This window comes from Cetorhinus maximus, chromosome 21 (assembly GCF_964194155.1).
Source record: "Cetorhinus maximus chromosome 21, sCetMax3.hap1.1, whole genome shotgun sequence".
NCBI lineage: Eukaryota > Metazoa > Chordata > Chondrichthyes > Lamniformes > Cetorhinidae > Cetorhinus > Cetorhinus maximus.
The window spans coordinates 40,815,637-40,833,130 of record NC_135899.1 but is presented as its reverse complement, the minus strand read 5'-3'; the positions used below and the strand labels follow the sequence as shown (position 1 = coordinate 40,833,130).

The window sequence follows — 17,494 nt, the reverse complement described above, 5'->3', positions numbered from 1 at the left end:
CCATTTTATACATATTAATCGTAAACACCTTGCTTTTGTACCCCATGGCTTTATTAATAAAACCTAAGATCCCAAATTGTCACTTTCTCAAATTGTCCTGCCACCTTCGATGATTTGTGCATATTTACTCTCGGGTCTTTCTGATCCTGCATGCCCATTGGAATTACCTTTGGTTTATATTGAGGAGGTCTTGTGGCACAGTGGTAATGTCCCTACCACTGGTGCCAGGTGTTCTGGGTTCAAGTCCCACTCTAAGACTTGAGAGACACAGAAGGTGTGTTCATAATGTGGCCAAACAACCTATTTGGGTTGTTCCAATACTCTTCTGATGGCAGATGGTTAGAATGGGAGAAATTCCTGGTCAGCCATACTGCAGAAGGTGAGGGCAAACCACTGCAGTACTTTGCCAAGCAATCCAATGGAAGCCCATGATTAGGGCATAGGTACCTGAAGGAGGAGGAGGAGTTTATATTCTTCCTACCAAATGTATCACTTCACACTTGCTTGTGTTAAAATCCATCACAGCAACTTGTTACAATATAGCAGCAGCAGCTTTACTCAAATATTCAAAGGTGCTTCACAAAACCATTATCAAACAAAATTTGATACTGAACAAGAGGGTATGTTATTTCAGATGATCAAAAGCTTGGTAAAAGAGGATCTTAGGATTCAGGTTTAAGGATCTAGTTGAAGGAGAGAGAGAATTTGAGAGGTGAAGTGGCTTAATGAGGGATTTCCGGAGGTCTTATGTCTGCCCCTATCACCGGGCTGTCTGTGTACCCTGGAATGCTATTACTATCCTCTCTTCATCAAGCAGAGACCACTTCGCTGACTCGGAGATGTTTGCAGGATGGAAGATGGATGTATCCCCAAGGATTTTCTCTATGATGTGGTAGCTGGAGCCAGATATCCAGTAGGACACCCAAAGCTCTGCTTCAAGGATGCTTGCAAATGTGACATGAAGGCCCTAGACATGGATTTTCACACTGGGAGACACCAGCTGATGACAGGAGAAAATGATGACATCACCTGTGGGCTGGTGCGTGCGCCACATAAAAACATAGGATCAGAAGAAATGGGAGCAGGATTCGGCCATTGGCCTCTTCAGCCTGCTCTGCCATTCAATAAGATCAAGGTTGATCTGATTGTGACTTTAATTCCACTTTCCTGCCTGTAACCCATAATTCTTGACTCCCTTGTGTATGAAAAACCTGTATTCAATGATCCAGCCTCCACTGCCCTCTGGGGAAGAGAATTCCGATGATTAATGATCCTCTGAGAGAAGAAATTCCTCCTCATCGCTATTTTAAAAGAAAGAAGCCTTATCTTTAAACTGTAGTCCCTCGTCCTAGATTCTCCCACGAGAGGAAACATCCTCCCAGCATTAGCCCTGTCAAGCCCCCTCAGAATCTCACATGATTCAATAAGATCATCTCTCATTCTTCTAACATCCATTGTGTATAGGCCCAACGTGCTCAGCCTTTCCTCATAAGACACCCCTTCATCCAAGGAAGTGACCAAGTGAACCTCTGAACTGCCTCCAATGCAAGTATATCTGTCCTTAAATGAGACCAAAATTGTACGCAGTACTAAACCATGACAATCAGTGGCTACAGCGGCTTGGCAACAGGTACCAACAATGAAATAATAGCTCACAACTACACCTGATAACCACATCCTATTCAGCACTTGTGGCAGACCTGCCTCTCACAGACTGGTCTCTTCAGCCATCAGCAGAAGTGACCCATACGCTGTACCCCAGTGGATTTGACCTGTCCATCATCTTATGCAGAAGGAAGGATGCCAATGTGGTCATTACTATATGAATGTTCTTCATTCTCTCTGTGGTACCTGTTGCTGTGGCACACTGATCTGGACTCTGGGTTACACATATAAAACTAATCCACTTCAATGTTTAATGTGCATGTGAATCTCCATCAATGTCCTATTCATTCGCCATCCTCAGAACCCAAGTTCCTATTGATGCTGTCAGTCTTATTAGATTTTCAGTTTTATTCTCTGTTATAAAATACAACACTGTAATGGGATTTACAGCACTGATCCACTGGAAGCATATCTCTTCATTCCTTTTTCAGACTGTGGCTCCCCAAAGTATATCGCAAGAGACCTTTAAGCTCCTGAGAGCAATTTCAAAGGCCCAGAATCCTTATACAATGAGTCACTCTCTAAGAGCGTATACAATCAGAGTCAGTGTCCAAAAGCGTACATAATCAGAGTCACTCTTCAAGAGTGTACACAATCAGAGTCAGTGTCCAAAAGCGTACATAACCAGAATCACTCTCCAAAAGTGTACACAATCAATCACTCTTCAGGAGTGTACACAATCTGAGTCACTCTCCAAGAGTGTACACAATCAGCATCACTCTCCAAGAGTGTACTCAAAGTCACACTACATGAGTGAACATAATCAGAGTCACTCTCCAAGAGTATATACATTCAGAGTCACTCTCCAAGTGTGTACACAATCACTCACTCTCCAAGAGTGTAATCAATCAGAGTCACACTCCAAGAATGTACTCAGAGTCATTCTCCAAGTGTGCATTCAGAGTCACTCTCCAAGTATGTACACAATCAGAGTCACTCTCCAAGTGTGTACAAAATCAGTCACTCTCCAAGAGTGTACTCAGGGCCACTTTCCAAGAGTGTATACAATCAGAGGCACTCTCTAACGGTGTACTCCAAGTCTGACTCCAAGATTGTACACATTCAGAGTCACTCTCCATGAGAGTACTCAGTATCACTCTCCAAGAATGTAAACAATCAGAATCACTCTCAATGAATACACACAGATTCACCTTCACGTGAGTATACATAATCAGAGTTACTCCCAATGAGTATACACAGCCACAGTTTTTCTCCATCAGTATACACAATCAATGTCACTCTCCGTGTGTATACACAGAGTCACTCTCCCCTGAGTATACACAATCAGAATCACTATCCCATGAGTATACACAATGAGAGTCACTCTCCCATGAGTATACAGAATCAGAGACATTCTACATCAATTTTCACAAACAGGGTCACTCTCCCATGAGCATACACAACCAGAGTCACTCGCCACGAGTAAACACAATCAGAGTCTCCCTTCCATCAGTGTACACAATCAGAGTCACTCTATAAGAGTCTACTCCATGAGTGTATACAATCAGAAAACCCTCCAAGAGTGTACACAATCAGAGTCACTCTGCAAGTGTGTACCCAGAGTCACTAACCAATCGGAGTCACTCTCCAAGAGTGTACACAATCAGTCACTGTCCAAGAGCGAACTCAGAGTCACACTCTAAGAGTGTACTCAATCAGAGTCACAATCCAAGAGTGTACTCAAGGTCACTCTCCAAGTGTGAATATAATCAGGATCACTCTGCAAGCGTGTACATAATCAGATTCACTCTCTAAGAGTGTACATATTCAGAGTCACACTCCAAGAGCGTACTCAAAGTCACTCTCCCATGAGTGTACACAATCAGAGATACACTACATCAGTATACACAATCAGGGTCACTCAGCATGAGTATAGGCAGTCAGAGCTTCTCTTCCATGAATATACACAACCAGAGTCACTCACCACGAGTATACGCAATCAGCGTCTTCCTTCCATGAGTGTACACAATCGGGGTCACTCTCCAAGAGTGAACACAATCAGAATCACTCTCCAAGAATGTACACAATGGGAGTCACTCTCCATGAGTGTACTCAGAGTCGCTCTCCAAGAATGCACTCAGTGTTACTGTCCAAGGGTGTACACTATCAGAGTGACCCTCCAAGAGTGTACTCAGGGTCACTGCCCAAGGGTGTACAAAATCAGAGTCACTCTCCAAGAGTGTTTACAGAATCACACTTCAAAAGTGTACACGTTCAGAGTCACTCTTCAAGAGTGCACTCAGAGTCACACTCCAAGAGTGTCCTCATAGTCACTTTCCAAGAATGTACTCAGGGTCACTGCCCAAGGGTGTACACAATTAGAAACACTCTCCAAGAGTGCACACAGCGTCACGCTCCAAGAGTGTACATAATCAGAGTCACTCTCCAAGAGTGTACCCAGAGTCACTCTCCAAGTGTATACCATCAGAGTCACTCTCCAAGTGTGTATACCATCAGAGTCACTCTCCAAGAGTGTACACAATCAGTCACTCTCCAAGGGTGTGCTCAGAGTCACTCTCCAAGAGTGTGCTCAGAGTCACTCTCCAAGAGTGTGCTCAGAGTCACTCTCCAAGTGTGTATACAACTAGAGTCACTCTCCAAGGGTGTCCTCAGAGTTGCACTCCAACAGTGTACATAATCTGAGTCACTCTCCAAGAGTGTACTCGGAGAAAGTCTCCAAGAGTGTACACAATCAGAATAACTCTGCATGAGTGTTTCAGAGGTGCACTCCAAGAGTGTACACAATTAGGGTCAATCTCTAAGAGTGCACTCAGAGATACTCTCCAAAAGCGTACTCAATCGGAGTCACAATCCAACAGTGTACTCAGAGTAACTCTTCAAATCTGTACACAATTAGTCACACTCCAAGAGTGTACACAATCTGGGTCAATCTCTAAGAGTGTACTCAGAGTCACTCTGCAAGTGTGTACACAATCAGAGTCACTCTCCAAGAGGGTACTCAGAGATACTCCCCAAGAGTGTACTCAATCAGAGTCACACTCCAAGAGTGAACTCAGAGTCACACTCCAAAAATGTACTCAATCATAGTCACACTCCAACAAGAGTGTAGACAATCAGAGTCACTCTCCAAGAGTGTACACATTCAGAGTCACTCTCCATGAATGTACTCAGGGTCACTCTCCAAGTGTGTACACATTCAGAATCACTCTCCATGAGTGTACTCAGGGTCACTCTCCAAGAGTGTAAACAATCATGGTCACTCTCCAATGTTGTGCTCGGTGTCACTCTCCAAGAGAACAGAATCAGAGTCACTCACAAAGAGTGTGCTCAGAGTCACTCTGCAAGAGTGTACTCAGGGTCACACTGCAAGAGTGTACTCAGGGTCACTCTCCAAGTGTGTACACAATCAGAGTCACACTCCAAGAATGTACATAGTCACACTCCAACAAGAGTGTAGACAATCAGAGTCACTCTCCAAGAATGTACACATTCAGAGTCACTCTCCATGAATGTACTCAGGGTCACTCTCCAAGTGTGTACACACTCAGAGTCACTCTCCGTGCATGTACTCAGAGTCACTTTCCAAGTGTGTACACATTCAGAATCACTCTCCATGAGTGCACTCAGGGTCACTCTCCAAGAGTGTACACAATCATGGTCACTCTCCAATGTTGTACTCGGTGTCACTCTCCAAGAGAACAGAATCAGAGTCACTGACAAAGAGTGTGCTCAGAGTCACTCTGCAAGAGTATACTCAGGGTCACTGTCCAAGAGCGTGCACAATCAGAGGCACTTTCCAAGAATGTACTCAGTCTCACTTTCCATGAGTGTACACAATCGGAATCACACTCCAAGAGTGTACTCAGGATCACTCTCCAAGTGTGTACACAATCACTCACTCTCCAAGCGTGAACTCAAGAGTCAAACCCCAAGAGTGTACACAATCAGGGCCACTCTCCAAGAATGCACACAATCAGAGTCACTCTCCATGAGTGTACACAATCAGAGTCACTCTCCAAGTGTGTATTCAGAGTCACACCCAAAGAATGTACTCAATCACAGTCACACTCCAAGAGTGTACACATTCAGAGTCACTCTCCAAGTATGTACACAATCAGTCACTCTCCAAGAGTGAACTCAGAGTCAAACCCCAAGAGTGTACATAATCACAGTCACTCTCCAAGAATGTACTCAATCAGAGTCACACTTCAAGAGCGTACACAATCAGAGTCACTTTCCAAGAATGTACTCAGACGCACTCCAAGAGTGTACACAATCAGTCACTCTCCAACAGTATACGCAAACAGAGTTACTCTCCAAGAGTGTACATAATCAGAGTGACTCTCCAAATGGGAACTCAGAGACACACCCCAACAGCGTACACAAGCGGAGTCACACTCCAAGAGTGTACATATTTAGAGTCACTCTCTAAGAGTGTATTCAATCAGAGTCACATTCCAAGAGTGTGCTCCGAGTCACACTTGAAGAGTGTACTCAATCAGAGCCAAACTCCAAGAGCGTACTCACTCGTTCTCCAAGTGTGTACACAATCAGAGTCACTCCTCATGAGTATAAACAACCAGTTTCACTCTCCCATGAGTATTTTTTAAATTCATTCACGGGATGTGGGCTACACTGGCTGAGACAGCATTTATTGCCCATCCCTAATTGTCCTTGAGAAGGTGGTGGTGAGCTGTCTTCTTGAACCACTGCAGTCCATGTGGTGTAGGTACACCCACAGTGCTGTTAGGGAGCGAATTCCAGGTATTTTGACCCAGTGACAGTGAAGGAACGGCGATATATTTCCAAGTCAGGATAGTGAGTGACTTGGAGGGGAAATTCCAGGTGGTGGTGTTCCCATTTATCTGCAGCCCTTGTCCTTCTAGATGGTAGTGGTCTTGGGTTTGGAAGGTGCTGTTGAAGGATCCTTGGTGAATTTCTGCAGTGCATCTTGTAGATGGTACACACTGCTGCTACTCTGTGTCGGTGGTGGTGGGAGTGAATGTTTGTGGATGTGGTTCCAATCAAGCGAGCTGCTTTGTCCTGGGTGGTGTCAAGCTTCTTGAGTGTCGTTGGAGGTGTACTCATCCAGGCAAGTGGGGAGTATTCCATCACACTTGTGCCTTGTAGATGGTGGACAGACTTTGGGGAGTCGGGAGGTGAGCTACTCGTCACAGGATTCCTAGCCTCTGACCTGTTCTTGAAGCCACAGTATTTATTTGGCTAGTCCAGTTCAGTTTCTGGTCAATGGTAACCCCCAGGACGTTGATAGTGGGGGATTCAGTGATGGTAATGCCACTGAATGTCAAAGGGCAATGGTTGGATTCTCTCTTTAGGAGACGGTCATTGCCTGACACTTGTGTGGTGCGAATGTTACTTGCCACTTGTCAGCCCAAGACTGGATATTATCCAGGTCTTGCTGCATTTGGACATGGGCCGCTTCAGTGTCTGAGGAGTTGCGAATGTGCTGAACATTGTGCAATCATCAGTGAACATCCCCACTTCTGACCTCTCGATGGGAGGAAGGTCATTGATGAAGCAGCTGAAGATGGTTGGGCTGAGGACACTACCCTGAGGAACTGCTGCAGTGATTGACCTCCAACAACCACAACAATCTTCCTTTGTGCTAGGTATGACTCCAACCAGTGCAGAGTTTTCCCCCTAATTCCCACTGACTCCAGTTTTGCTAGGGCTCCTTGATGCTACACTTGGTCAAATGCGGCCTTGATGCCTTATTTCACCTGCTGACCTATTGCTCTGGTTTCCACCCCCCTGCCATACTAGTTTAAATCCTCCCGAGTGACGCTAGCAAACCTTGCAGCCAGGCTATTGGTGCCCCTCAGTTTAGATGCAACCTGTCCTTCTTGTACAGGTCTCACCTGCCCCGGAAGAGATCCCAATGATCCAGATATCGGAAACCTTCCCTCCCACACCATCTGTTCAGCCACGTGTTTAGCTGCTCTATCTTCCTATTTCTAGCCTCACTGGCACGTGGCACAGGGAGTAATCCTGAGGCAAATGTCCCATATGCCTTTTTCACCACCCCATTAACATGCCCTCTGCCTTCAGAGATCTACGGACACACACGCCAAGGTCACTTTGTTCCTCAGAACTTCCTAGTGTCATGCCGTTCATTGAATACTTACTTGTCAAATTACTCCTTCCAAAGTGTATCACCTCACACTTTTCAAGGTTAAATTCCATCTGCCACTTAGAGTCACTCACTAAGAGTATACACAACCAGAGTCACTCTCCATGAGTGTACACAATCAGCGTCGCTCTCCATGAGTATACACAGAGTCACTTTCCAAGAGTGTGCACCATCAGAGTCATTCTCCCATGAGTATACACAACTAGTGTCACTCTTCATCAGCATTCACAATCAGAGTCACTCTCCACAAGTATACGCAATCAGAGTCTCTCTTCCACAAGTGTACACCGTCAGTGTCATCGCCCAAGAATATAAACAATTAGAATCACTCTTCATGAGTATGCACAATAAGGACCACTCTTCTATGAATACACACAGAGTCATTCTCCATGAATGTACACAATTAGAGTCACTGTCCATGAGTATACACAATCAGAGTAACTCTCCAAAAGTGTACAAAATCTGTGTCACTCTTCAAGAGTGTACTCAGGGTTACTCCCCAAGAGTGTACACAATCAGAAGCACTCTCCAAGAGTGTACTCAGAGTTGCTTTCCATGAGTGTGGACAATCAGTGTCACTCTCCAAGAGTGTACCCAGAGTCACTCACCAAGTGTGTACATAATCAGTTGCTCTCCATGAGTACATGCAGTCAGAGTCTCCTGTCCATGAGTGTACACAATTAGAGTCACTCTCCAAAAGTGAACTGAGAGTCACACTCCAAGAGTGTACACAATCAGAGCCATTCTCCAGGAGTGTACTCAGAGACACACTCCATGAGTGTACACAATCAGTCACTCTCCAACAGTGTACACCACAAACAGAATCACTCTCCAAGAATGTACACATTCAGAGTCACTCTCCATGAGTGTACACATTCAGAGTCACGCTCCATTAGAATACACAATCAGTGTCACTCTCCATGAGTATGCACAGAGTCACTCTCCAAGACTGTACACCGTCAGAGTCACTCTTCATGAGTGCACACAACCAGAGCCACCTGCTCATCAGTATACACAATCAGAGTCACCTTACCATGATTATACACAACCAGAGTCATTCTCAATGAGTGTACACAATCAAAGGTACTCTCCATGACTGTACACAATCAGAGTCACTCTCCCATGAGTATACACAATCAGAGACACTCTCCATCAGTATACACAACCAGAATCACTCTTTCATCAGTATACACAATCACAGTCATTCTCCATCAGTACACAAAATCAGAGTCACTCTCCAAGAGTATACACCATCAGAGTCACTCTCCATCAGTATATACAATCAGAGTCAGTCTCAATGAATATGCCCAATCAGAGTCACCGTCACATGTGTATACACAATCAGAGTCACTCTCCATGTGTATACACAATCAGAGTCACTCTCCATGAGTGTACCCACTCAGAGTCACTCTCCCATGAGTATACACAACCAGAGTCACTCTTCATCAGCATTCACAATCAGAGTCACTCTCCATGAGTATACACAATCAGAGTCTCTCTTCCGTGAGTGTACACAATCAAAGTCTCTCTTCCACAAGTGTACACTGTCAGTGTCACTCGCCCAAGAATATACACAATTAGAATCACTCTTCATGAGTATGCACAATAAGGATCACTCTTCTATGAGTACACACAGAGTCACTCTCCTTGAATGTACACAATTAGAGTCACTGTTCTTTAGTGTATACAAACAGAGTCTCTCTCGATGAGTATACACAATCAGAGTCAATTTCCAAGAGTGTACAAAATCTGTGACACTTTCCAAGAGTGTACTCAGGGTTACTCCCCAAGAGTGTACACAATCAGAATCACTCTCCAAGAGTGTACTCAGAGTTGCTCTCCATGAGTGTTGGCAATCAGTGTCACTCTCCAAGAGCATACCCAGAGTCACTCTCCAAGTGTGTACACAATCAGAGTCTCCTGTCCATGAGTGTACACAATCAGAGTCACTCTCCAAAGTGAATTGAGAGTCACACTTCAAGAGTGTACACAGTCAGAGCCACTCTCCAGGAGTGTACTCAGAGACACACTCCATGAGTGTACACAATCAGTCACTCTCCAACAGTGTATACAAACAGAATCACTCTCCAAGAATGTACACAACCAGAGTCACTCTGCATGAGTGTACTCAGAGTCACTCTCCAAGTGTGTATACAATCAGAGTCACTCTCCAAGAGTGAACTCAGAGTCGCACCCCAAGAGTGTATAAAACCAGAGTCACAATCCAAGTGTGTACACAATCAGACACTCTCCAAGAGTGAACTCAATCAGCGTCACACTTCAAGATGTACTCAATCAGAGTCATTCTCCAAGAGTGAACTCAGATTCACTTCAAGAGTGTACACAATCAGAGTCACTCTCCAAGAGTGAACTCAGTGTCACTCTTCATGATTATACGCAATCAGAGTGTCTCTTCCATCAATGTAGGCAATAAATCACTCTCCAAAAGTGTGCTTAGAGACACACTCCATGAGTGTACACAATCAGTCATTCTCCAACAGTATACGCAGAGTGACTCTCCAAGAGCGTACACAATCAGAGTGACTCTCCAAGAGTGAACTCAGAGTCGCACTCCAAGAGCGTACACAATCAGAGTCACCCTCCAAGAGCGTACTCAGAGATAGTCTCCAAGAGTGTATACAATCTGCATGAGTGTAATCGGAGTCACACTTTAAGAGTGTACACATTTAGAATCACTCTCCAAAAGTGTGCTTGATCAGAGTCACACTCCAAGAGTGTACACAGTCAGAGCCAAACTCCATGAGTGTACTCAGTTACTCTCCAAGTGTGTACACAATCAGAGTCACTCTCCATGAGTGTACCCACTCAGAGTCACTCTCCCATGAGTATACACAGCCAGAGTCACTCTTCATCAGCATTCACAATCAGAGTCACTCTCCATGAGTATACACAATCAGAGTCTCTCTTCCGTGAGTGTACACAATCAAAGTCTCTCTTCCACAAGTGTACACTGTTAGTGTCACTCGCCCAAGAATATACACAATTAGAATCACTCTTCATGAGTATGCACAATAAGGATCACTCTTCTATGAGTACACACAGAGTCACTCTCCTTGAATGTACACAATTAGAGTCACTGTTCTTTAGTGTATACAAACAGAGTCTCTCTCGATGAGTATACACAATCAGAGTCACTTTCCAAGAGTGTACAAAATCTGTGACACTTTCCAAGAGTGTACTCAGGGTTACTCCCCAAGACTGTACACAATCAGAATCACTCTCCAAGAGTGTACTCAGAGTTGCTCTACATGCGTGTTGGCAATCAGTGTCACTCTCCAAGAGCATACCCAGAGTCACTCTCCAAGTGTGTACACAATCAGTCACTCCCCAAGAGTGTACACAATCAGAATCACTCTCCAAGAGTGTACTCAGAGTTGCTTTCCATGAGTGTTGGCAATCAGTGTCACTCTCCAAGAGCATACCCAGAGTCACTCTCCAAGTGTGTACACAATCAGTCACTCTCCATGAGTGCACACAATCAGAGTCTCCTGTCCATGAGTGTACACAATCAGAGTCACTCTCCAAAAGTGAACTGAGAGTCACACTTCAAGAGTGTACACAGTCAGAGCCACTCTCCAGGAGTGTACTCAGAGACACACTCCATGAGTGTACACAATCACTCACTCTCCAACAGTGTACACCACAATTAGAGTCACTCTCCAAGAGTGAACTCAGAGTCACACCCCAAGAGTGTATAAAATCAGAGTCACAATCCAAGTGTGTACACAATCAGACACTCTCCAAGAGTGAACTCAATCAGCGTTACACTTCAAGATGTACTCAATCAGAGTCACTCTCCAAGAGTGAACTCAGTGTCACTCTTCATGATTATACGCAATCAGAGTCTCTCTTCCATCAATGTACGCAATAAATCACTCTCCAAAAGTGTACTTAGAGACACACTTCATGAGTGTACACAATCAGTCATTCTCCAACAGTGTACGCAGAGTGACTCTCCAAGAGCGTACACAATCAGAGTCACCCTCCAAGAGTGTACTCAGAGATAGTCTCCAAGAGTATATACAATCTGCAAGAGTGTAATCGGAGTCACACTTTAAGAGTGTACACATTTAGAATCACTCTCCAAAAGTGTGCTTGATCAGAGTCACACTCCAAGAGTGTACTCAGTCAGAGCCAAACTCCAAGAGTGTACTCAGTCAGAGCCAAACTCCAAGAGTGTACTCAGTCAGAGCCAAACTCCAAGAGTGTACTCAGTTACTCTCCAAGTGTGTACACAATCAGAGTCACTCTCCAAGCGTATACTCAGAGATAGTCTCCAACAGTGTCCATAGTCAGAGTAACTCTGCATGAGTGTACTCAGACTCACTCTCCATGGTGTACACAATCAGAGTCACTCTCCATGAGTATAAGCAACCAGTGTCACTCCCCCATGAATATATTTTTTAATTGATTCACGGGATGTGGGCTTCACTGGCTGGGTCAGCATTTATTGCCGATCCCTAGTTGCCCTTGAGAAGGTGGTGGTGAGCTGCATTTTTGAACCGCTGCATTCCATGTGGTGTAGGTACACCCACAGGGCTGTTAGAGAGGGAATTCCAGGATTTTGACCCAGTGACAGTGAAGGAATGGTGAATATTTCCAAGTCAGGATGGTGAGTGACTTGGGAGGGAACTTCTAGGTGGTGGTGTTTCCATCTATCTGCTGCCCTTGTCCTTCCAGGTGGTAGTGGTCGTGGGTTTGGAAGGTGCTGTTTAAGGAGCCTTGATGAGTTCCTGCTGTGCATCTTGTAGATGGTACACACTGCTGTTACTGTGCGTCGGTGGTGGAGGGAGTGAATGTTTGTGGATGTGGTTCCAATCAAGCGGGCTGCTTTGTCCTGGGTGGTGTCAAGCTTCTTGAGTGTTGTTGGATCTGCACTCATCCAGGAAAGTGGGGAGTATTCCATTACAATCCTGACTTGTGCCTTGTAGATGGTGGACAGGCTTTAGGGAGTCAAGAGGCGAGTTACTCATCACACTATTCCTAGCCTCTGACCTGCTCTTGTAGCCGCAGTATTTATATGGCTAGTCCAGTTCAGTTTCTGGTCAATGATAACCCCCCAGGATGTTCATAGTGGGTGATTAAATTATTAATTTGTGATTAATTTGTTCACTATGTCTGTGATTACACTGTTCCCTCTCCCTGCAATTAAGCTGTCTCCTCTCCCTGTGTTTACTCCATTCCTTCTCTCCATGATTACTCTGTTCATTCTCTGTGATTACTCTGTCCCTCTCTCTGCGATTACTCTGTTTCTTCTCTCTGTTCCCTCTGATTGTGCTTACTCTGTACACTCTCTCTATGATTACTCTGCTCCCTCTCCCTGTGATGACTCTGTTCATCCTCTCCATGAATACTCTGTTCCTTCTCTCTGTAATTACTCAGTTCCCTCTTTCTGCAATTATGCTGTCTCCTCTCCCTCTGATTACTCTGTTCCTTCTTTCCATGATTACTCAGTTCCTTCTCTGTGATTATTCTGTTCCTTTTCTCATGATCATTCTGTACCTTCTCTCTGTGACTAATTTGTTCCCTCTCTAATTGATTACTCTGTTCCCTCTCTGTGACTACTCTACTCCCTCTCTCTGTGATTGCTCTCTGTCCTCTCTCTACAATATTCTGTTCACTCTCTCTGTAATTGCCCTGTTTCCTCTCTCTGTGATTACTCTGTTCTCTCCCTCTATGATTACTCTGTTCCTCTTTCTGTGATTACTCTGCACCCTCTCTCTGTGATTACACTGTTCTCTCTCTCTCTCTCTGATTAATCTATTCCCTCTATTTGTGATTACTCTGCTCCCTCCCTGTGTGATTACTTTGTTCCCTCTCTCTGTGATTACGCTGTTCCCTATCTCTATGATTACTCTGTACCCTCTGTGAATACTATGCTCCCTCTCTGTGATTACTCTGCTCCCTCTCTCTGTGATTCATCTGCTCCCTCTCTCTATGATTATTCTGTTCCCTCTATCTGTGATTACTCTGCTTCCCTCTCTGAGATCACTCTGTTCCCTCTCTCTGCCATTAGTCTGTTCACTCTCTCTGCTATTACATTGTCTCCTCTCTCTATATTTATTCTGACCCCTCTCTCTAGAATACTGAGCTCTTTTCCTCTGTGATTACTCTGTTCCCTCCCTCTAATAACTCTGTCCCCTCTCTCTGTGATTCCTGTGTTCCTTTCTGTGCAATTATTTTGCTCCTCTCTCTGTGATTACACCGTCCCTTCTTTTGGTGATTACTTTGTACTGTCCCTTGGTGATTAACTCTGTTCCCTCTCTCTGTCATTACTTTGTCCCTCTGTGATTGCTCTGTTCCCTCTCTCTATGATTACTCTGTTCACTCTCTCTGTGATTACTCTGTTCAATCTCTCAGTGATTACCCTGTTCTCTCTCTCTCTCTGATTAATATGTTCCCTCCATCTGTGATTGCTCTGCTCTCTCTCTCCGTGATTAATTTGTTCCCTCTCTGTGGGATTACTCTGTTCACTCCCTCTGCAATTACCCTGTCTCCTCTCTCTGTGATTACTCTGTTCTCTATCTCTATGATTATTCTCTTCACTCTCTCTGCCATTACTTTGTCCCATCTCTCTGATTGCTATGGTCCCTCGCTCTGTGATTACTCTGCTCCCACTTTCTGTGATTACTCTCTTCCCTTTCTCTCTCTGATTACTCAGCTCCCTCTCTCTGTGATTACTCTGTTCCCTCTCTCTGATTACTCAGCACCCTCTCTCTGTGATTACTCTGTTCTTGATCTCTGTGATTACATTGTTTTCTCTCTCTGTGATTACTGTTTTCTGTCTCTTTGCAATTACTCTGTTTCCTCCCTCTGTGCTTACTCTCTTCCCCCTCTTTATGATTAGCCTGTTCCCTCTCTCTGCGATTACTTTGTTCACTCTCTCTGCCATTACTTTGTCCCTATCTATCTGATTACTCAGTTCCCTCTCTCTGTGATTATTCTGTTTTCGCTCTCTGTGATTAATCAGTTCTCTCTCTCTGTGATTACTCTGTTCATTCCCTCTGCAATTACCTGTCTCCTCTCTCATTGTGATTACTCTGTTCCCTCTCTTTCAATTACACTGTATGCTCTGCCTGTGTTTACTCTGTTCCCTCTCTCTACAATTATTATGTTCCCTCTCTCTGCAATTACTCTGTCTCCTCTCTCTGTGATTACTCTGTTCCCTGTTTCTGTGATTATTCTGGTCCCTCCCTTTATGATTATTCTGGTCTTTCTCTCTATGATTACTCTGTTCCCTCTATCTGTGATTACTCTGTTCTCTCTCTATCTCTGTGCTTATCCTCATCCCTCTCTCTGTGATTACTCTGTCTCTTTTTTCTGTGATTATGCTGTTCCCTCTCACTGTGACTGCTTTGTTCCCTCTCACCACGAATACTCTGTTCCCTCTGTCTGCAATTAATCTGTCTCCTCTCTTAGTGATTATTCTGCTCTCTGTCTGTGAATACTTTGTTCCTTCCCTGGACAATTAATCTGTTCCCTCTTCCTGCGATTACTCAGCTCCCTCTCCCTGTGATTACTCTGTTCTATCTCTCGCTGATTACTCTGTTCCCTCTCTCTGAGATTACTCTGCTTCCTCTCTCTGTGATTATTCTGTTCTCTTGCCCTGTGATTACTCTGTTCCCTCTCTCTGTGATTGCTCTGTTTCCTTTCTCTGTGATTGCTCTGTTCCATCTGTCTGTGCTTACTCTGTTCCCTCTCTCTAAGTTTATTCTGCTCCGTTTCTCTCTGATTACTCTGTTCCCTCTCTCCATGATTGCTCTCTTCCCTTTCTCTGTGATTACTCTGTTCCCTCTCTCTGTAATTACTCTGCTCCCTCTCCCTCTGGTTACTCTGTTCCCTCTCTCTGTAATTGCTTTGCTCCCTCTCTGTCTGGTTACTCTGTTCCCTCTCTCTGTGCTTACTCTGGTCCCTCTCTCTATGATTCCTTTGTTCCCTCTCTTTGTGATTACTCTGTTCCCTGCCTCTGTGGTTACTCTGTTCCCTCTGTCTCTCTGATTACTATGTTCCCTCCCTCTGCAATTACTCTGCTCCCCTTCTCTCTCTTTGATTACGCTGTTCCCTATCTCTGTAATTACTCTGCTCCTCTCTCTGTAATTACCCTGTTCCCTCTCTCTCTGATTATTCTGCTCCCTCTCTCTGTGATTACTCTCATGACCTTTCTCTGTGAATACTCTTGTTATCATCACACATTTAAAGGCCAAAGGGGGACTGGGAATAGTAGAGAGAGAACAGATTTTTGTGAATCTGAAGGTAACCACTTATCTACTGAAGATGAGTGCCATGCGGAAGTTAAGGAGTGTCATTTGCACATCAGTCCCCCTCCTCACCCCGAGGAATCCTTTTCGTCTAGGTAAGCTCACACTGCAAATTAACAACTGGAGTCCAAATGATGACATCGCCCCAGATTGAGTGAGAGTGGAAGAGGTCACATCAGGAGTATACACATGGGATACTCACCCCAGGACGATGACTACGTGCAGGTTCTGGTCAACACAAGGAGATGTTGAATAGAGACAGACTCAATTGAAAGTGAGCAATCACTTCTGTGCAGCCCTGGGGTCAGTGGAACAGTCTTACAGGCTGCAGCAGTGAAGTAACTGCCTTGGTCATGTTTGTACCATTGAAATATTTCTTTGGTGTGTGATAAGGGTTACCATGGAAAGCTGAATGATTGGTCTGCGCTCACCTTGCTCAATAGCATCTTGCACTTTCTCTGAATCAGCTGATAGGTAAAGGTTGGTGTGATAAGCTTTCAAATACTCAATTGGACTCTTCCCACCAGTCATGCAGAATCTTTCGACTGACAGTCCTGCAGAGGAACAGAAAATAGGTCAATGAGTAGGGTCAGTGTGGTCAGTGAGTGGGATCAGAGAGTGGGGTCACTGAGTGGGGTCAGTGTGGTCAGTGAGTGGGGTCAGAGAGTGGGGTCAGTGGTGTCAGTGTGTTGGGTCAGAGAGTGGGGTCAGTGAGTGGGGTCAGTGTGGTCAGTGAGTGGGGTCAGAGAGTGGGGTCAGAGAGTGGGGTCAGTGTGGTCAGTGAGTGGGGTCAGAGAGTGGGGTCAGTGGTGTCAGTGTGTTGGGTCAGAGAGTGGGGTCAGTGAGTGGGGTCAGTGGGGTCAGTGAGTGGGGTCAGTGGTGTCAGTGTGTTGGGTCAGAGAGTGGGGTCAGTGAGTGGGGTCAGTGAGTGGGGTCAGTGAGTGGGGTCAGTGAGTGCGGTCAGTGAGTGCGGTCAGTGAGTGCGGTCAGTGAGTGCGGTCAGTGAGTGCGGTCAGTGAGTGCGGTCAGTGAGTGCGGTCAGTGAGTGCGGTCAGTGAGTGCGGTCAGTGAGTGCGGTCAGTGAGTGGGGTCAGTGTATTGGGTCAGAGAGTGGGGTCAGTAAATGGTGTCAGTGGGGTCAGTGAATTGGATCAGTGACTGTGGTCAGTGAGTGGGGTCAGTGAGTGGGGTCAGTAAGTGGTGTCAGTGGGGTCAGTGAGTGGGCTCAGTGGAGAATGACGTAGTTGATTCTGAGACGAGGGTCCTGAATCTTAATAAAGGAGACTACGATGGTATGAGGCGCAAAAGTAAAACAGGAAAGGTGGCCAAACCATGGCTTACAAGGGAAATTAGAGGTAGTGTTAGATCCAAGGACGAAGCATACAAATTGGCCAGAAAAAAACAACAGACCTGAGGATTGGGAGCAGTTTAGAATTCA

At 45.1% G+C, this 17,494-nt stretch overlaps 1 protein-coding gene across 1 annotated transcript in view; it reads right to left on the bottom strand.

The window, feature by feature from the left end:
• LOC144695175 (cytosolic 5'-nucleotidase 1A-like) overlaps positions 1-17,494 on the bottom strand; it is an 88,112-nt gene that overhangs the window by 28,014 nt on the left and 42,604 nt on the right. The window contains exon 3 of the mRNA XM_078566061.1: positions 16,488-16,610. Within this exon, the coding sequence (XP_078422187.1) occupies positions 16,488-16,610 (123 nt within the window). The remainder of the gene's footprint in view (positions 1-16,487; positions 16,611-17,494) is intronic.